This window comes from Xenopus tropicalis, chromosome 4 (genome assembly GCF_000004195.4).
Source record: "Xenopus tropicalis strain Nigerian chromosome 4, UCB_Xtro_10.0, whole genome shotgun sequence".
Classification (NCBI taxonomy): domain Eukaryota; kingdom Metazoa; phylum Chordata; class Amphibia; order Anura; family Pipidae; genus Xenopus; species Xenopus tropicalis.
The window spans coordinates 11,301,967-11,322,939 of record NC_030680.2 but is presented as its reverse complement, the minus strand read 5'-3'; the positions used below and the strand labels follow the sequence as shown (position 1 = coordinate 11,322,939).

At 46.5% G+C, this 20,973-nt stretch overlaps 1 protein-coding gene across 2 annotated transcripts; it reads left to right on the top strand.

The window, feature by feature from the left end:
• Nucleotides 1-3,030: 3,030 nt before the first annotated feature.
• cat.3 (catalase, gene 3) lies at nt 3,031-20,822 on the top strand. Of its 2 annotated transcripts, none has more exons than XM_031900057.1 (13): nt 3,031-3,078; nt 12,765-12,936; nt 13,059-13,169; nt 13,304-13,434; nt 15,172-15,276; nt 15,359-15,484; nt 15,651-15,842; nt 17,777-17,929; nt 18,179-18,317; nt 18,665-18,795; nt 19,902-20,009; nt 20,409-20,495; nt 20,687-20,822. In XM_031900057.1, the coding sequence occupies exons 1-13, from the start codon at nt 3,046-3,048 to the stop codon at nt 20,726-20,728; spliced, it is 1,530 nt and encodes a 509-aa protein (XP_031755917.1). In that variant the 5' UTR covers nt 3,031-3,045; the 3' UTR covers nt 20,729-20,822. The 2 variants fall into 2 exon arrangements, with proteins under 2 accessions (XP_031755917.1, NP_001011417.1); NM_001011417.1 differs by lacking the exon at nt 3,031-3,078 and adding an exon at nt 8,142-8,192.
• Nucleotides 20,823-20,973: the final 151 nt, after the last annotated feature.

Below are 20,973 nucleotides of genomic sequence, written 5' to 3'. Positions count from 1 at the left end.
AAACTTCATTATAAATGCAGAAGAAGTGACCAATGAGAATGCTGATTCCCAGCACTGTGTCAGGCCCCTTGCTGGTACCTTACATATAGAGATAATGATGGCATTTTCCCCTCATTATATGGCACAGGAATCAGACATGGGGATAAGGGCAGACTTGTTCAGTGCTGGGAAACTGGGTTTAATGCTCCCAACTCCAATTGCAGGAACAGAGAACAGGGAGCCGGATTTATACAGATCAGCCGGGATTCTCATTGGGGGATTTTTTGCATTTTAAAGCAGTCGCTGGCTGTGGGGATTTGGGGGAAAGTTTTACTGTTCAATATTGCTGGGATTCAATATAGTCCCTGGCATTCCCAGTACCCAGAGGCACAAACAGCCCCCTCACCAGCCCAATAAATAGTGAGTGTCTATGGCACCTTACAGCCCCCCTGGCATTCCCAGTACCCAGAGGCACAAACAGCCCCCCCCAGCCCAATAAATAGTGACTGTCTGTGGCACCTTACAGCCCCCCTGGCATTCCCAGTACCCAGAGGCACAAACAGCCCCCCCCAGCCCAATAAATAGTGACTGTCTGTGGCACCTTACAGCCCCCCTGGCATTCCCAGTACCCAGAGGCACAAACAGACCCCCAGCCCAATAAATAGTGAGTGTCTGTGGCACCTTACAGCCCCCCTGGCATTCCCAGTACCCAGAGGCACAAACAGCCCCCCCAGCCCAATAAATAGTGACTGTCTGTGGTACCTTACAGCCCCCCTGGCATTCCCAGTACCCAGAGGCACAAACAGCCCCCCCAGCCCAATAAATAGTGACTGTCTGTGGCACCTTACAGCCCCCCTGGCATTCCCAGTACCCAGAGGCACAAACAGCCCCCCCCCCCCCAGCCCAATAAATAGTGACTGTCTATGGCACCTTACAGCCCCTCTGGCATTTGCCAGACCCACAGATTGCCAGTCCGGGCCTGAGCCTATAGATTTGCCCCATAAGCACAATAAATAACATGTGTGTGAGTGCATTAACCGTATCAGGGAAACACATGCCTACAGCCGACTGTGCCGGGAGACTTTTTACCTACAAGAAGCTGCAATAACACAGTGTGTGCCCTTTCATGGAGATTTACTGGGTCATTAACAAAATGAAAAAACGCTCTTAGCAACGGCAGCTTTACAGCTGAGCCCTCGAGTGACTGTGAAAACGCCTGGGAAAGGGTAAGTACCTGCACTTTGTATTATTTCCTTCTGGGCTGAGTATCATAACTGCAATTTGGTGTCTAAATACACAGTCAGTTTTTTTGGGCAGGGCAAATAAAGGCATTTATTGGTTTAGTTTCCCTTATCAGTTGGGGCGTCCGACCCCCGAGCACTTGCGCGGTTTACTTGACCTTTTTTTTAAAAAAAAAAGAGCTTTTGTTGAGAAAAAAGATACCTTAAAGCCCCATTGTGTTATTCGCCAGTTTACTAAACAGAAATCTTGTCCCTGACTGTCATTTTATTTTCACACAAGCTGTTCCTTAATGTTTACATACATGCGGAGCTACAAAAGTGCAGTGATAACGGGCGATTGCGAAACGGCCTGCAAATAAATAGGTGCATAACCCAGCGAATCTTGGCATTTGTGGGATGTCGTTAGTAAGGGGAGATTTCTAGGAGAATTGTGCCCCCTGCTGGATCTATAAGGGAAATCAGGCAGCATAGATTTATTGCTGTAACCATTAAAAAGGGGATATAAACCCTGCTGCACAGCGCGGCTCAACCAAACTTTACTCGGTTGTTGCTGGACTACAAATCCCAGAATAATGTAACATACAATGAAGGGTGAGGCATGCTGGGAGCTGTAGTCCAGCAACATCAGGGCTGTATTCTTAAAGCAATATTGCACAATAAAACTTTCCCCCAAATCCCCACAGCCAGCGACTGCTTTAAAATGCGAAAAATCCCCCAATGAGAATCCCAGCTGATCTGTATAAATCCGGCTCCATGTTCTCTGTTCCTGCAATTGGAGTTGGGAGCATTAAACACAGTTTCCCAGCACTGAACAAGTCTGCCCTTATCCCCATGTCTGATTCCTGTGCCATATAATGAGGGGAAAATGCCATCATTATCTCTATATGTAAGGTACCAGCAAGGGGCCTGACACAGTGCTGGGAATCCGCATTCTCATTGGTCACTTCTTCTGCATTTATAATGAGGTTATTTATCAGTAGAATTCTCATTGGTGAATTTTCTTGCATCTATAATTATGTTTTTATGTTCCTTTATATGTTCAAGTCTTTTTTTAATGTCCTCCTGGGTCACCCATCCATCAAAAGTTGTTTATTAAAAATGAAGCCTATATTAGCTGGCACCTGAGTTGTATAGAAACCAGAAAACAATTTAGAATCTCTGCTTTTTCCCTGCTCTCATCAACCAAATGACCTCCTTAAGTCAAAATTGGCGCCATATTTTTGCCCTTTTTTGGTCCCCATTTTCTTGAGGAGGTGCTACTGAAGGTCCTGGGATGGAGGCAGGTTCCAGTAGAAGTAACAAGTGTTTGGAAAATGTGTAATATCTCAATCTAGGAGTTAGCGGCATGATCAGGGTAATTCGTAGAGCAGCCAGAGGCTCCAACGAGGAGACTTTTGTGGTTAGGCTTAGGAATATAGATTTCCTTGGAGCATGGGACCAGTGTAAGCTTTGCCTGGCGCTAAGGGTTGAGTAGTGAGTACTACCCCTGGGGTGCTGTGAACACTAATGGCGAATAGAAAGAAAAATATTTGAGAGACCCTGAAGTGGCTGAAGCGGTGCTCCCCCCCCCCTCCTCCTCACTTTTCAACTTTTCAGCATCAGAGTAAGTAAGGGGGCTGCAACAATAGTGCAATGATGCTTTCTAAGCACTTGCTAGCAATAGTGTTTGTGCTGAATGTGAAGCGGAAATGTTGCAATATTGTGTAAATTCCTCTCCGCCTTTTCTTAGATCTGACAGGGGCTGTGTGTCCTAGTGTGGGACTTGAGCAATGGCAAAAGATTAAATTATTTTCACTTCTCTATGTTTTATTCTGGCAGTGTATGAATGGAAGAAGTTTCTACAACACACAGGAATGAGGTGTTATACATGGAATTGGCACTGTATTTATCCTGCTGTGGGTTCTGGGGTATTATACATGGAATTGGCACTGTATTTATCCTGCTGTGTGTTCTGGGGTATTATACATGGAATTGGCACTGTATTTATCCTGCTGTGTGTTCTGGGGTATTATACATGGAATTGGCACTGTATTTATCCTGCCGTGTGTTCTGGGGTATTATACATGGAATTGGCACTGTATTTATCCTGCCGTGTTTTCTGGGGTATTATACATGGAATTGGCACTGTATTTATCCTGCCGTGTGTTCTGGGGTATTATACATGGAATTGGCACTGTATTTATCCTGCCGTGTGTTCTGGGGTATTATACATGGAATTGGCACTGTATTTATCCTGCTGTGGGTTCTGGGGTATTATACATGGAATTGGCCCTGTATTTATTCTGCTGTGGGTTCTGGGGTATTATACATGGAACTGGCACTGTATTTATCCTGCTGTGTGTTCTGGGGTATTATACATGGAATTGGCCCTGTATTTATTCTGCTGTGGGTTCTGGGGTATTATACATGGAATTGGCCCTGTATTTATCCTGCTGTGTGTTCTGGGGTATTATACATGGAATTGGCACTGTATTTATCCTGCCGTGGGTTCTGGGGTATTATACATGGAATTGGCACTGTATTTATCCTGCCGTGTGTTCTGGGGTATTATACATGGAATTGGCACTGTATTTATCCTGCTGTGGGTTCTGGGGTATTATACATGGAATTGGCCCTGTATTTATTCTGCTGTGGGTTCTGGGGTATTATACATGGAACTGGCACTGTATTTATCCTTCTGTGTGTTCTGGGGTATTATACATGGAACTGGCACTGTATTTATCCTGCTGTGTGTTCTGGGGTATTATACATGAAATTGGCACTGTATTTATCCTGCTGTGTGTTCTGGGGTATTATACATGGAATTGGCACTGTATTTATCCTGCTGTGGGTTCTGGGGTATTATATATGGAATTGGCACTGTATTTATCCTGCTGTGTGTTCTGTGGTATTATACATGGAATTGGCACTGTATTTATCCTGCTGTGGGTTCTGGGGTATTATACATGGAATTGGCCCTGTATTTATTCTGCTGTGGGTTCTGGGGTATTATACATGGAACTGGCACTGTATTTATCCTGCTGTGTGTTCTGGGGTATTATACATGGAATTGGCCCTGTATTTATTCTGCTGTGGGTTCTGGGGTATTATACATGGAATTGGCACTGTATTTATCCTGCTGTGTGTTCTGGGGTATTATACATGGAATTGGCACTGTATTTATCCTGCTGTGTGTTCTGGGGTATTATACATGGAATTGGCACTGTATTTATCCTGCTGTGGGTTCTGGGGTATTATACATGGAATTGGCACTGTATTTATCCTGCTATGTGTTCTGGGGTATTATACATGGCATTGGCACTGTATTTATCCTGCATAATACCCCAGAACCCACAGCAGGATAAATACAGTGCCAATTCCATGTATAATACCCCAGAACCCTGGGGTATTATACATGGAATTGGCACTGAATTGGCACTGTATTTATCCTGCTGTGGGTTCTGGGGTATTATACATGGAATTGGCACTGTATTTATCCTGCTGTGGGTTCTGGGGTATTATACATGGAATTGGCACTGTATTTATCCTGCTGTGGGTTCTGGGGTATTATACATGGAATTGGCCCTGTATTTATTCTGCTGTGGGTTCTGGGGTATTATACATGGAACTGGCACTGTATTTATCCTGCTGTGTGTTCTGGGGTATTATACATGGAATTGGCCCTGTATTTATTCTGCTGTGGGTTCTGGGGTATTATACATGGAACTGGCACTGTATTTATCCTGCTGTGTGTTCTGGGGTATTATACATGGAATTGGCATTGTATTTATCCTGCTGTGTGTTCTGGGGTATTATACATGGAATTGGCACTGTATTTATCCTGCTGTGGGTTCTGGGGTATTATACATGGAATTGGCACTGTATTTATCCTGCTGTGGGTTCTGGGGTATTATACATGGAATTGGCACTGTATTTATCCTGCTGTGGGTTCTGGGGTATTATATATGGAATTGGCACTGTATTTATCCTGCTGTGGGTTCTGGGGTATTATACATGGAATTGGCACTGTATTTATCCTGCTGTGGGTTCTGGGGTATTATACATGGAATTGGCACTGTATTTATCCTGCTGTGGGTTCTGGGGTATTATACATGGAATTGGCACTGTATTTATCCTGCTGTGGGTTCTGGGGTATTATATATGGAATTGGCACTGTATTTATCCTGCTGTGGGTTCTGGGGTATTATACATGGAATTGGCACTGTATTTATCCTGCCGTGGGTTCTGGGGTATTATACATGGAATTGGCACTGTATTTATCCTGCTGTGGGTTCTGGGGTATTATACATGGAATTGGAACGGTATTTATCCTGCTGTGGGTTCTGGGGTATTATACATGGAATTGGAACGGTATTTATCCTGCTGTGGGTTCTGGGGTATTATACATGGAATTGGAACGGTATTTATCCTGCTGTGGGTTCTGGGGTATTATACATGGAATTGGCACTGTATTTATCCTGCTGTGGGTTCTGGGGTATTATACATGGAATTGGCACTGTATTTATCCTGCTGTGAGTTCTGGGGTATTATACATGGAATTGGCACTGTATTTATCCTGCTGTGGGTTCTGGGGTATTATACATGGAATTGGCACTGTATTTATCCTGCTGTGGGTTCTGGGGTATTATACATGGAATTGTTCTACTGATTGTCAAACCCAACAATTGCATAAGTTCACACTCGGCTTGCACTATTGCCTTACACATGGGAGTAACGTTATGCTTATTCATGGTGAAGCAGCTTAATCTCTACAGGGAGGGAGAAGGACTCTTGCATTAGATGTTTGATTTCTCCTTTTATATCTCCATTTTTTTATTTCCATCTGGTAAAATATTTCTTGCTTCATGCTTATCAGAATAGATAAAGAAAACGATAAAAACAATTATAGCCGTTTATCACTTTTCGGTTATCACATGGTGTTTGAACAATCATTTCTTTTAGAGCAACTGAGCTGTGGCAATTGACATAGGGCACTCTGGGAACCCTGGGACTGCTGCCTGGTTTGGAGGTGCTGGTAAGGGGTTCCCCTTCGGTCTCGGCATTCCCAGTACCCAGAGGCACAAACAGCCCCCCCAGCCCAATAAATAGTGACTGTCTGTGGCACCTTACAGCCCCCCTGGCATTCCCAGTACCCAGAGGCACAAACAGCCCCCCAGCCCAATAAATAGTGACTGTCTGTGGCACCTTACAGCCCCCCTGGCATTCCCAGTACCCAGAGGCACAAACAGCCCCCCCCCAGCCCAATAAATAGTGAGTGTCTGTGGCACCTTACAGCCCCCCTGGCATTCCCAGTACCCAGAGGCACAAACAGCCCCCCCCAGCCCAATAAATAGTGACTGTCTGTGGCACCTTACAGCCCCCCTGGCATTCCCAGTACCCAGAGGCACAAACAGCCCCCCCAGCCCAATAAATAGTGAGTGTCTGTGGCACCTTACAGCCCCCCTGGCATTCCCAGTACCCAGAGGCACAAACAGCCCCCCCAGCCCAATAAATAGTGAGTGTCTGTGGCACCTTACAGCCCCCCTGGCATTCCCAGTACCCAGAGGCACAAACAGCCCCCCCCCAGCCCAATAAATAGTGAGTGTCTGTGGCACCTTACAGCCCCCCTGGCATTCCCAGTACCCAGAGGCACAAACAGCCCCCCAGCCCAATAAATAGTGACTGTCTGTGGCACCTTACAGCCCCCTGGCATTCCCAGTACCCAGAGGCACAAACAGCCCCCCCAGCCCAATAAATAGTGACTATAATACCAGCCCGATGGCATCCCTATACCCAACCAGGGTCTCTTCCTCTGGCATTTGCCAGAACCCACAGATTGCCAGTCTGGACCTGCTCGTGTAGCAGCCTGGGCCCTTACCTGTGATATAGGTGCAAGAAGGCTGTATTTACAATGAGATTGCATAACCCCAATGTTATTACTGAAGGAGACTTGCATCACGTTTATTTTCATTCGCTAAATGATTTCTTAATTTATGTTTAATATTAAAGGGCAAGTCAACCCAGAGTATCATTTTTTGCCCAATAAAATAAAACAAAATTCTAAGCAACTTTGCAATGTACATTCATTACATATTTACAATGGTGTTTGTATATATATCATTGCAATTGGAAGCAGTGTTTGTCCCTTTCTATTCCCTGCCCTGGGGGCTCTGACATATGAAACAATGTAAAGGTGCCCATACACGTTCAGATCTGCTCGCTTGGCGAGGTCACCAAGCGAGCGGATCTTCTCCCGATATCCCCACCTACGGGTGGGGGATATCGGGGGAATTCAGGCTAATCTGGTCGTTTGGCCCTGGGGCCAATTTCAGGCCAGATGTCGGTCGGGCAGGCCCGTCGTTACTGCCCCTACATGGGCCGATAAGCTGCCGAATTGATCTAAGGGACCCATATCAGCAACTAAAATTGGCCTGTGTATGGGGACCTTTACACAAGGCAGCAGCCTGACAGACCTGACTCGCTGGGGGAGACCGAGCTTTGCAACATTATTTAAAAAGTAACAACCAGGAGTTCAGCAAATGCTGCTTTCAATAGCAATTACATTTAAACATAACTTTTAAAGCACTGAATATTTCTAATAAATTCATATTGGAAAGTTGCTTGGAATTATGTTTCTTTTATTAGGCAAGAACTTATTTTTGGGGTTGACATGTCCTTTATAATTGAGTCTGTTGTACTGGGACATGCATGTTAGGGTTACGCTGTATAATAACAGGGATGAAAGGGTAAATAGAGCTGGCAGCAGCGCTCTCCTTGGCATGGAGGTTATTAGGGAAGGAGGGTGCAACGCTTGTTTAGGGAGGGAGAGGTTTTCTGGTGCAAAGAGGGGAAGTCCCTCACAGAGGAAGAGGGGGAGGCTCTAGAACCTGATAAATATTAGTGTGACCCCTCCCCGGGCAGTCACAGTCCCATTGCTGAGCAGCCGAGTGGGTGAGACCCTGAAGACGTTCCGAGCCCAGGATGGCACAGCAGGTAACTCAATAACACCTATAACCCCACAATGGGGCATCTCAGGGGATCTGTACTATAGAATAACTGGGGGGGGGGAAGGTGTGGAACACCCTGGGCTTGGGTTGGAATGAGTGGGGAAAGGTGGGAGAGGGTGTTGGTAAGAGAGAGGCGAGACCACAGATCTTGTTTAGATTAAAAAACTCCAAATTGAATCTTTACAAATTGTTAATCTTTTTTAATCATATGGGAGTGAAAAAAAAGAAACATTGCGGTTCATTGGCTTCTGCTGTCACCCTTGTTGGTGTGTGTGAATGGGTGCTTGGGACCTTAGATTGTAAGCTCCACCGGGGCAGGGACTGATGGGAATGGCATAGGGACCTTAGATTGTAAGCTCACTGGGGCAGGGACTGATGGGAATGTGATAGGGACCTTAGATTGTAAGCTCACTGGGGCAGGGGCTGATGGGAATGGGATAGGGACCTTAGATTGTAAGCTCACTGGGGCAGGGACTGATGGGAATGGGATAGGGACCTTAGATTGTAAGCTCACTGGGGCAGGGGCTGATGGGAATGTGATAGGGACCTTAGATTGTAAGCTCACTGGGGCAGGGACTGATGGGAATGGGATAGGGACCTTAGATTGTAAGCTCACTGGGGCAGGGACTGATGGGAATGTGATAGGGACCTTAGATTGTAAGCTCACTGGGGCAGGGACTGATGGGAATGTGATAGGGACCTTAGATTGTAAGCTCACTGGGGCAGGGACTGATGGGAATGGGATAGAGACCTTAGATTGTAAGCTCACTGGGGCAGGGACTGATGGGAATGTGATAGGGACCTTAGATTGTAAGCTCACTGGGGCAGGGACTGATGGAATGGGATAGGGACCTTAGATTGTAAGCTCCACTGGGGCAGGGACTGATGGGAATGTGATAGGGACCTTAGATTGTAAGCTCACTGGGGCAGGGACTGATGGGAATGGGATAGGGACCTTAGATTGTAAGCTCACTGGGGCAGGGACTGATGGGAATGTGATAGGGACCTTAGATTGTAAGATCACTGGGGCAGGGACTGATGGGAATGTGATAGGGACCTTAGATTGTAAGCTCCACTGGGGCAGGGACTGATGGGAATGGGATAGGGACCTTAGATTGTAAGCTCACTGGGGCAGGGACTGATGGGAATGGGATAGGGACCTTAGATTGTAAGCTCACTGGGGCAGGGACTGATGGGAATGTGATAGGGACCTTAGATTGTAAGCTCACTGGGGCAGGGACTGATGGGAATGTGATAGGGACCTTAGATTGTAAGCTCACTGGGGCAGGGACTGATGGGAATGTGATAGGGACCTTAGATTGTAAGCTCACTGGGGCAGGGACTAATGAGACAATATCTGCAAAAGGATGTGTTTTTATAGATAATAAATGAGCTTATTTGTAGTAAAATGGCTTAATCCCCATATAACTTTTGCCTTTGATTTGCCCGTTGGCTAAATGGCAAGTTATAAAGTGAATAACTAATAAAATATAACTATAACTTGTAAAATCATATGTGTATCTCAACCTTAACCTGTACACGTAGGTGTAGAACGGGGATGAAAGGGTCAGTGTTCCTCGGCACCCAGGTTGGATAGGAAAGATGGGAGCAGAGCAAAGAGGGGAAGCCCCTTGCAGAGGAATAGGGGGTGGGAGGCTCTAGAACCCAATAAATATTAGTGTGACCCCCACCCTGGGCATTCTCAGCACCCAAGAGCAGCCTAGTAGGTGAGACCCGGGACACTTTCCAGCCCAGGGTGGCACAGCCGGTAACTAACCCATAATGGGGCAGTAATGGGGCAACTAAAGGGAACCCTCCCATACAGTGAATAAGGAGCAGAGCCGGTGGGGTGGGGGGAAGGAGTTACTGTAACACTGGAGCCAGGGAGGTGGGATTGGGACACACAGCTGGAGGAACATTATGGAAGCTGGAGGAACATTATAGAAGCTGCAGGAACATTATGGAAGCTGGAGGAACATTATGGAAGCTGGAGGAACATTATAGAAGCTGGAGGAACATTATGGAAGCTTGAGGAACATTATAGAAGCTGGAGGAACATTATGGAAGCTGGAGGAACATTATAGAAGCTTGAGGAACATTATAGAAGCTGGAGGAACATTATAGAAGCTGGAGGAACATTATGGAAGCTGGAGGAACATTATGGAAGCTGGAGGAACATTATAGAAGCTGGAGGAACATTATAGAAGCTGGAGGAACATTATAGAAGCTGGAGGAACATTATAGAAGCTGGAGGAACGCAATGGTGTAACAGAGGTTGACCAGTTACTTCTCCTTTAATTCCTGCAGCCAATCACACGAACCACATTAGGCACTTGCTCTCTGTTTACTCCATGAAATAGCAATTTCCCTGTTCCATCCATCACTAGGGCAGTTGCTATGGGCCGGTGATAACGTGAATGTGGCTCCAGTGATTGCTCCACAGGTTGTTGTGCAAAAGCCACACTTCCTGCTGCGGCCATTAGTGCAAACTGGGGGTTCTGCTTATTCATGCTCAGCCCGGTTCCTCTATGGATCTGCTCAGCGTATAGTAAGGATATTGTGCAACCTGTCGCTGCTGTGAAGCCTGTGTGGTTGCATCAGGTTGGAAATCCCTGCAACGGCTCCACTGGGTGTAACGCACCCTTTGCCTTATTAACTCTTTCTCTTGTCCCATTGAACAGGGAGCTGCCATGCTGTTTGCTAATTTGTAGCTGTAGTCGCAACCAGCTGCAGAATTAAGGGTGAAGACACACAGAGCAACTAGTAGCAGCTACTTTTTCATGGCTACTAAATGCCAGAAAATCCCCTACCATAGACAATACTAAGAATTGCCTCTGCTAAAACACACGTAGAGACAATTATCAGTAAATGATCAGCATTGTCTGTTTTAGTAGCCACAACAAGTAGCTGCTACTAGTAGTTCTGTGTGTCTTCACTCTAAACGCCAAACTACCATGCCTGCGGTTCATTAGGTGGCACACCAAAGGATCAACAAACACACAAATCTGGGTCTTTAGGGTGAAGACACACAGAGCTACTAGTAGCAGCTACTTGTTGTGGCTACTAAAATAGACAATGATGATCATTTACTGATAATTGTCTCTTTGTGTGTTTTAGCAGAGGCAATACTCAGTATTGTGTATGGCAGGGGATTTTCTGGGGTTTAGTAGCCACTAAAAGTAGCTGCTACTAGTAGCTCCGTGTGTCTTCGCCCTTAGCAGTCAGATACCTGATTAGATTACAGGGGGTTTCCATAAGGGTGAGGACACACAGAGCTACTAGTAGCAGCTACTTTTTCATGGCTACTAAATGCCAATAAATCCCCGGCCATAGACAATACTGAGAATTGCTTCTGCTAAAACACACGTAGAGACAATTATCAGTAAATGATCAGCATTGTCTGTTTTAGTAGCCGTGACAAGTAGCTGCTACTAGTAGCTCCATGTGTCTTCACTCTAAACGCCAAACTACCATGCCTGCGGTTCATTAGGTAGCACACCAAAGGATCAACAAACACACAAATCTGGGTCTTTAGGGTGAAGACACACAGAGCTACTAGTAGCAGCTACTTGTTGTGGCTACTAAAATAGACAATGATGATCATTTACTGATAATTGTCTCTTTGTGTGTTTTAGCAGAGGCAATTCTCAGTATTGTGTATGGCAGGGGATTTTCTGGGGTTTAGTAGCCACTAAAAGTAGCTGCTACTAGTAGCTCCGTGTGTCTTCGCCCTTAGCAGTCAGATACCTGATTAGATTACAGGGGGTTTCCATAAGGGTGAGGACACACAGAGCTACTAGTAGCAGCTACTTTTTCATGGCTACTAAATGCCAATAAATCCCCGGCCATAGACAATACTGAGAATTGCTTCTGCTAAAACACACGTAGAGACAATTATCAGTAAATGATCAGCATTGTCTGTTTTAGTAGCCGTGACAAGTAGCTGCTACTAGTAGCTCCATGTGTCTTCACTCTAAACGCCAAACTACCATGCCTGCGGTTCATTAGGTAGCACACCAAAGGATCAACAAACACACAAATCTGGGTCTTTAGGGTGAAGACACACAGAGCTACTAGTAGCAGCTACTTGTTGTGGCTACTAAAATAGACAATGATGATCATTTACTGATAATTGTCTCTTTGTGTGTTTTAGCAGAGGCAATTCTCAGTATTGTCTATGGCAGGGGATTTTCTGGGGTTTAGTAGCCACTAAAAGTAGCTGCTACTAGTAGCTCCGTGTGTCTTCGCCCTTAGCAGTCAGATACCTGATTAGATTACAGGGGGTTTCCATAAGGGTGAGGACACACAGAGCTACTAGTAGCAGCTACTTTTTCATGGCTACTAAATGCCAATAAATCCCCGGCCATAGACAATACTGAGAATTGCTTCTGCTAAAACACACGTAGAGACAATTATCAGTAAATGATCAGCATTGTCTGTTTTAGTAGCCACAACAAGTAGCTGCTACTAGTAGCTCTGTGTGTCTTCACCCTAAGGATCCAGTAAGTGCCCCAGCAATTGAGTATAATGTAATGTAATTGTCTTTGTTTCCCTGCAGACTCAACCAATCTTGACTACGGGAGCTGGAATCCCTGCTGGAGACAAGCTCAATGTGCTGACGGCCGGCCCCCGGGGGCCAATGCTGATGCAGGATGTGGTGTTTGTAGATGAGATGGCGCATTTTGACCGGGAGAGGATCCCGGAGAGAGTTGTCCATGCAAAAGGAGCGGGTATGTTGTTAGAATGATGTCAAATAAAGGCATTTTAGTTGCCGACCCACCTACTTCCAAACTTTTATTGCCCTACTTGCCAGAAACATGTGATTGGTTGAGGCTTCTGCTCATTATTTCAGGCGCGTTCGGTTATTTCGAGGTGACGCACGATATCACAAAGTACTGCAGAGCCAAGGTGTTTGAAAGAGTTGGGAAAAGGACGGACGTTGCAGTGAGATTTTCCACAGTAGGTGAGAATTCTGCCCCCATGGGTCTGGTATAGACATCTAGGGTTCACCCGTGCGAGTTCAAGGGCCCTAGCACCCAAAGGGTCAAAGTAAACCCTCCTTGCATCCCACTCAGAACCTCTCCTTTCTCTCCGCAGCTGGGGAAGCAGGATCAGCAGATTCTGTCCGAGACCCTCGGGGATTTGCACTGAAATTCTACACGGACGATGGAATCTGGGACCTGGTTGGAAACAACACCCCCATTTTCTTCATCAGAGATCCCATGATGGTCAGTTCCAAATTTCTGCCCATTTGCAGATGATGTTTAGTTGTTGGTGTGTAGGACAGTGTAGGCTGATCTCTCTGGTCTACAAACCACCCATGTTCACCTATGTTCTCCCTAGTGGATGGAGACGTTTACGCATCATTGGATCTTTTTGCTTTGGTGAAGCTAAAATGACAGCCACTTTATGCTTCTTCATGTGATCCTATCCAGGCAGTGCCAGTTCAAGATAAGCTAACTCAGGATGAGACCTGACTCAATGTGCATTTACCCCATCAAGGGTTATTTATGACTGTAAGGCCAGTTAAAAGGTTTTCCAACTGCATTGGTCCTTATGGGCAGTGCAGAGCAAGTTGTTGAGAACTTTGGTCAGTGTGGTCTTCATCATTCATGACCATGATGAAGACCGTGATGAAAGCCATGATGAAGACCATGATGAAGACTGTGATGAAGGCTATGATGAAGGCCATGATGAAGACTGTTATGAAGACCACGATGAAGGCCATGATGAAGACCATGACAAAGGCCATCATGAAGACCATGATGAAGCCCATGATGAAGGCCATGATGAAGACCATGATGAAGACCATGATGAAGGCCATTATGAAGACCATGATGAAGACCATGATGAAGACCATGATGAAGACTGTGATGAAGGCTATGATGAAGGCCATGATGAAGACTGTTATGAAGACCACGATGAAGGCCATGATGAAGACCATGACAAAGGCCATCATGAAGACCATGATGAAGGCCATGATGAAGGCCATGATGAAGACCATGATGAAGACCATGATGAAGGCCATTATGAAGACCATGATGAAGACCACGATGAAGGCCATTATGAAGACCATGATGAAGACCATGATGAAGGCCATGATGAAGGCCATGATGAAGACCATGATGAAGGCCATGATGAAGACCATGATGAAGGCCATGATGAAGACCATGCTGAAGACCATGATGAAGACCATTATGAAGGCCATGATGAAGACCACGATGAAGACCGTGATGAAGACCACACTATACAAAGTTCTCCACAACTTGCATTGCCCATAGAGACTGATGCAATGGGAAAACCCCGGATTGCTTTTTTACCCATCAAGTGTTATTTATGACTGTAAGGCCAGTTCAAAGGTTTTCCAATTGCATCGGTCCCTATGGACAATGCAGAGCAAGTTGTTAAGAACTTTGATCAGTGTGGTCTTCATCATTTATGACCATGATGAAGACCGTGATGAAGACCAATGAGAAGACCATGATGAAGACCATGATGAAGGCCATGATGAAGACCGTGATGAAGACCGTGATGAAGGCCATGATGAAGGCCATGATGAAGGCCATGATGAAGACCATGATGAAGACCACACTATACAAAGTTCTCCACAACTTGCTCTGCATTGCCCATATATTTTTTAGAAGCCTCCAAGCTTTGTTCTTGCTAGGTCATTGGAAAGAAACCAGCCCAGAATCAGGATCATCAGAGCTTTGTACCTGGGTATCAAACTGAGGTTCTTGAGATCCCAACCCTTAGTTTAGAGCATCTCTGAGTATCATAGACATTTGATTTATGGATCCCCCTTGCTTGCTAGTGTTTTGTTACCATGGTTGCTTAGTCATTTAAATCACAGACAGGCCACCCAGGTCCTGTTAAACAGGAATTAAGACCCACTAGTGAGTAGTGTAATTCCTATGTAGTTTCTATGGTTATAATTTAAGTAACCTCTGCCCCTTTTTCTGCAGTTTCCATCCTTCATTCACAGCCAGAAGAGAAACCCCCAGACACACCTGAAGGACCCCGATACAGTTTGGGATTTCTGGAGCCTGCGCCCAGAGACTTTGCACCAGGTTGGTGGGTTCGCTTAGCGTCACCGTCTGTATTGAACCTGCTGACCACCAGTACATCATTTGTGCTTTTATCTCCGTAAAGGTGACTTTCCTGTTCAGCGACCGTGGGATCCCAGATGGGCACAGACATATGAACGGCTATGGGTCTCACACCTTCAAGCTCGTCAATGCAGAAGGAAAGGCAGTTTACTGCAAGTTTCATTACAAGGTATGCACCTGGGGATATTTACCTTCTACTTGATGGTCCAAGCAACCTTCATTATTTACCAGTTAAAGAGATTTATCTCTGGCAGGTAAGTGGAATAAGGGTAAAATCCCACAAATTCCTACATGGAGACACAGGGCAGAACTTCAATCCTTTCTATTTCCCATAGACTGACCAGGGAATAAAGAACCTCTCAGTAGAAGAAGCAGACAGACTGGTGGTGAGCGACCCAGATTACGGCATCAGAGACCTATTCCAGTCCATCGCCAAGAAGAACTTCCCATCTTGGACCATGTACCTCCAGGTCATGACGTTCGAGGAAGCAGAGAAATGTCCTTTCAATCCTTTTGACCTCACAAAAGTAAGTGACCCTAAAGTCTTCCAACCTCATCCTACAAGGCCTAATCCACCTGTCTGACTTACCTGTAGACTCTACAGTGTAGACCAGGGATCCCCAAGCTTTTTTACTTGTGAGCCACACTCAGATCTTGGTGAGCCACACAAACATGAAAACTTCCTTGCAGATGTGAAATAAGGGCTGTGATTGGCTTATTGTAGCCCCATCTGGCCTGCTGATCTGCAGGAGGCTCTTCTTGAAGTAAAACTGTGTCTCTGGGCTTCCAAAACTTGTCTCCAAGCCAGAAATATAATATTGGGCACCTACTTTGAGAGCTGTGATTGGCTTATTGTAGCTCCATGTGGCCTGCTGGCCTGCAGGAGGCTCTTCTTGGATTTAAACTGTGTCTCTGGGCTTCCAAAACTTGTCTCCAAGCCAGAAATATAATATTGGGCACCTACTTTGAGGCCACTTAGAGCAAAATCAAAAGGGGTGGTGAGCAACATGTGGTAGGAGTTCCCTGGTGTAGACCATTAGGCAAACTTGGAGCACAGCATTCTACAGCTGGCCCTACACAGGCTCATATTAGTGGCTGACTTTGACCAGGGCCGCACAGCCAAGTGCAGGGGGTTCCGTAGGTCAGTGATTCAGGGTGGGCACAGATAGAACAAGCACAGTACAGCTGTATAGAAGCCAATCTGCAATGACTTTATGTCTTTAATGAATTTATCATTACTGGGAGGCGGAAACCGCCACTTCTCATTTGTTTTGGCCAACTAACTGTGGTCAGTGCTCACACTGTAAATAAAGGATAATAATAATAACACAGCTGGGCAATGTTTGGATTGGCTGGAACAGAAGTGGAGGAGAATAAGGGATAATAGGAAAGAACTGGAGAGAAAGACTTAGGGGGGAAAAGAGCAGAGAAGGTCAGGTCAGGACTGGACTGAGATTCAAAATAGGCCCTGGCATTCCCAGTACCCAGAGGCACAAACAGCCCCCCCCAGCCCAATAAATAGTGACTGTCTGTGGCACCTTACAGCCCCCCTGGCATTCCCAGTACCCAGAGGCACAAACAGCCCCCCCAGCCCAATAAATAGTGACTGTCTATGGCACCTTACAGCCCCCCTGGCATTCCCAGTACCCAGAGGCACAAACAGCCCCCCAGCCCAATAAATAGTGACTGTCTGTGGCACCTTACAGCCCCCCTGGCATTCCCAGTACCCAGAGGCACAAACAGCCCCCCCAGCCCAATAAATAGTGACTGTCTGTGGCACCTTACAGCCCCCCTGGCATTCCCAGTACCCAGAGGCACAAACAGCCCCCCCAGCCCAATAAATAGTGAGTGTCTGTGGCACCTTACAGCCCCCCTGGCATTCCCAGTACCCAGAGGCACAAACAGCCCCCCCAGCCCAATAAATAGTGACTGTCTGTGGCACCTTACAGCCCCCCTGGCATTCCCAGTACCCAGAGGCACAAACAGCCCCCCCCAGCCCAATAAATAGTGACTGTCTGTGGCACCTTACAGCCCCCCTGGCATTCCCAGTACCCAGAGGCACAAACAGCCCCCCCCAGCCCAATAAATAGTGACTGTCTGTGGCACCTTACAGCCCCCCTGGCATTCCCAGTACCCAGAGGCACAAACAGCCCCCCCCAGCCCAATAAATAGTGACTGTCTGTGGCACCTTACAGCCCCCCTGGCATTCCCAGTACCCAGAGGCACAAACAGCCCCCCCCAGCCCAATAAATAGTGACTGTCTGTGGCACCTTACAGCCCCCCTGGCATTTGCCTGAACCCACAGATTGCCAGTCCGGGCCTGGGCTTGACCCAAACAATTTAAAAAACCCTCTGCAGAATCTGATTCTTGGAAGCTGCTGCTGCTGGGTTGTTCTCTTCCCCATGGCCCATAGGCTGACACTAATAGGACCAGGGTTCATGGCTTATACTTTCCCTTCAGGTCTGGCCACACAGAGATTACCCGCTCATCCCTGTTGGCAAGCTGGTGCTGAACAGAAACCCAGAGAACTACTTTGCAGAGGTGGAGCAGATTGCCTTCGACCCCAGTAACATGCCCCCCGGGATTGAAGCCAGCCCAGATAAAATGCTTCAGGTGAGTTGTTGCCCTTAAAAAAGTCTCCTAGGGGTTATTTAATAAAAGGTAATATAATTGCCCAGGAGCTGTAACCCTTAGCAACCAATCGGCAGGTAGGCTGTATTGGCCAAGTGTTTTAATCAAACATCTTATTGGTTGCTATGGGTTACTGCTCCTGGGCAAACTTAGTGCCTTTTATTACATATGGGGGTAAGTGTTAAACAGTTTCAGGGCGGTGGATTTCAGCTGGTTCTGCTTCTTCTACAGGGTCGCCTGTTCTCCTACCCGGATACGCACCGGTATCGCCTGGGCCCAAACTATCTGCACCTTCCTGTCAACTGCCCCCGGGGCGTGCAAGTGGCTCATTACCAGCGGGACGGCCCCATGTGCATGTTTAATAACCCCAGTAAGAGCTGCACCCTGGCACCCATAGACCCCGCTTTATGGCTTCATGTCCTATGGGTGGGCAACCCCAGGGCAGGACTAGCCCAATGGGCCCGGCCCTAGCCCACTCAACTGGCCAGAACTGCATGCACTGGTGCTCCCACCCTGAGGGGTGCAATACCTGGCGCGGGGGTGGGGGGCAGAACCTCACGACTGGGCCCCCGACACCCCAGTCCAAAACTGGGCATCCCTGTCTTAGTATAAAGCTTTCAGGCTTGTAAAGGGGAAGTAATCCCACTTGCTGTGTTTCCGGCCATATAAGCAGGTCACTCTGATATAAACAACAAACAATGATTTCCTCCCCTTTAGGCCATATGCCGAATTACTATCCGAACAGCTTCAGTTCCCCCCGGGATGATCCAAAGTGCAAAGACTCCACCTTCGTGGCCGCAGGAGACGTGGGTCGGCACGACTGCAGTGAGGAGGACAATGTGTCTCAGGTATGGGGAACCCCCTGCCCAACTGGGGGGCACTGGTGGATCCGTACAGTATCAGTGCATGTCCAATGTCAGACTGGGGGACCTGGGGCCCACCAGAAAACCTCACCTCAGGGGCCAACAAAATACAAAAGTGTATATGCCTCTGGGACCCCCCCCAACTGCTAGGTACCCAGATGAGCAAGGCTGTCCCAAGGTTAGTGAAAGTGAGGCAAGAGCACCCCAAAAAATGCACTGCATTTACTGCAACCTCTTGAGATCCTTTGCCACATCCTTTAGCCATAATTAACCAGAAATTCCAGTAAGATCACTACAGAATATAAATTGTAAGCATATTAACCCCAGACATGCCAGTAAGATCTCTGCAGAAAATGGATAACTATCAAATTAACCTCAGACATACCAGTAAGACTGCTGCATAAATGGATTATAGACTCATTAACCCCAGACATGCCAGTAAGATCCCTGCAGAAAATGGATAACTAGCACATTAACCCCAGACATACCAGTAAGACTGCTGCATAAATGGATTATAAACTCATTAACCCCAGACATGCCAGTAAGATCCCTGCAGAAAATGGATAACTAGCACATTAACCCCAGACATACCAGTAAGTCTGCTGCAGAAATGGATTATAAACTCATTAACCCCAGACATGCCAGTAAGACTGCTGCATAAATGGATTATAGACTCATTAACCCCAGACATGCCAGTAAGACTGCCACAGAAATGGATTATAGACTCATTAACCCCAGACATGCCAGTAAGACTTCTGTAGAAATGGATTATAGACTCATTAACCCCAGACATACCAGTAAGACTGCCGTAGAAATGGATTATAGACTCATTAACCCCAGACATGCCTGTAAGATTGCTGCAGAAATGGAACAGGGCTCATTTTACCGTTTAATGGAAAAAAGTTGATATGACAGTGGGCAGATGAGGGGGAACTAGGAGGCACATACACGGCGCATGTTGGCGGGCAATCGGGGGGCCAGAAGGAATAAAGGCATACAATGGAAGCAGACTGTCAACAGTGGGGGCCAATAGGCAGCGACGGGGGCCCATCAGGTATCTTCTCTCTAACCCAGTTACTTCCACCACCCAGGTGAGGATGTTCTACACTCAGACTCTGACTGAAGGAGAGCGGAAGAGACTGTGCGAGAACCTCGCCCGACACCTGAGTGAAGCTCAGATCTTCATCCAAGAAAGGGCTGTGAGTATCTGTGTAAATACTGCGCCATATGCCCCTCCCCTATAAATAACCTACACAGGGGTGAGTGTGGCCTTTAGACTTATCTGCCCCTGTATGGGCACCAACGATGGGCCTCTCCAACTGACCTGAAATTGTTACGTTATTCTGGGATTTGTAGCCCAGCAACAACCGAGTAATGTTTGGTTGAGCAGTAGGGTTTATTTCCCCTTTAATGTTACCTACAATCACTGAAGGCTGCCTTACTTCTACACTTTATATAAACGGGTTACTAATACAGAAGCATAAACACGGGTAAAGCAAACGTTTGCGAAGGGGGGTCAGCAATAACCAGAATATCCCTGATAACCTGGAAAGTCAGTAGAAATAATAATAATAATATATTTGTATTTCTCACTTAAGGTTAAAAACTTCACCGACGTTCACCCAGACTATGGCGCCCGTATAAAGTCCCTGCTGGATAAATATAATGGCGACGGCGGAGAGAAGGTAAATGCACTGCCCACTCTGCACTAAGGGGATATGTAATAAAAGGCCCAGGTGCAGTAACCCATAGCAACCAATCAGGAGGTAGCATCTACTGGTCACCTGTTTAAACGTGATCATCCTATTGGCTGCTATGGGTCATTGTACCTGAGTACCTTTTATTACTTATATCTTGTTTTCATTTCTTCCTGAAGGAGCCGTTGCACAACTACATTCGCTATACAGAGTGCCCATGAGCGAGATCCCTCCATCCAATAACAAAGAGCTTCAAAACTCTATATTTTTTTATTCTTTAATGTACCACTTCCAATAAATGGATGTAAAGCTGAATCCTGTGCCCTGTGGTATGTATAGGGGGGCAGAACACTTGCCAAGGTCCCCCCTTTACAGCATGTGAGCTGAGACCCCCTCTGTGTGTGTGTTTAATGGAAGGTTGGGGTGAGTGACTGTTACCCCAATGTTTCTATATATCTGTAACCTT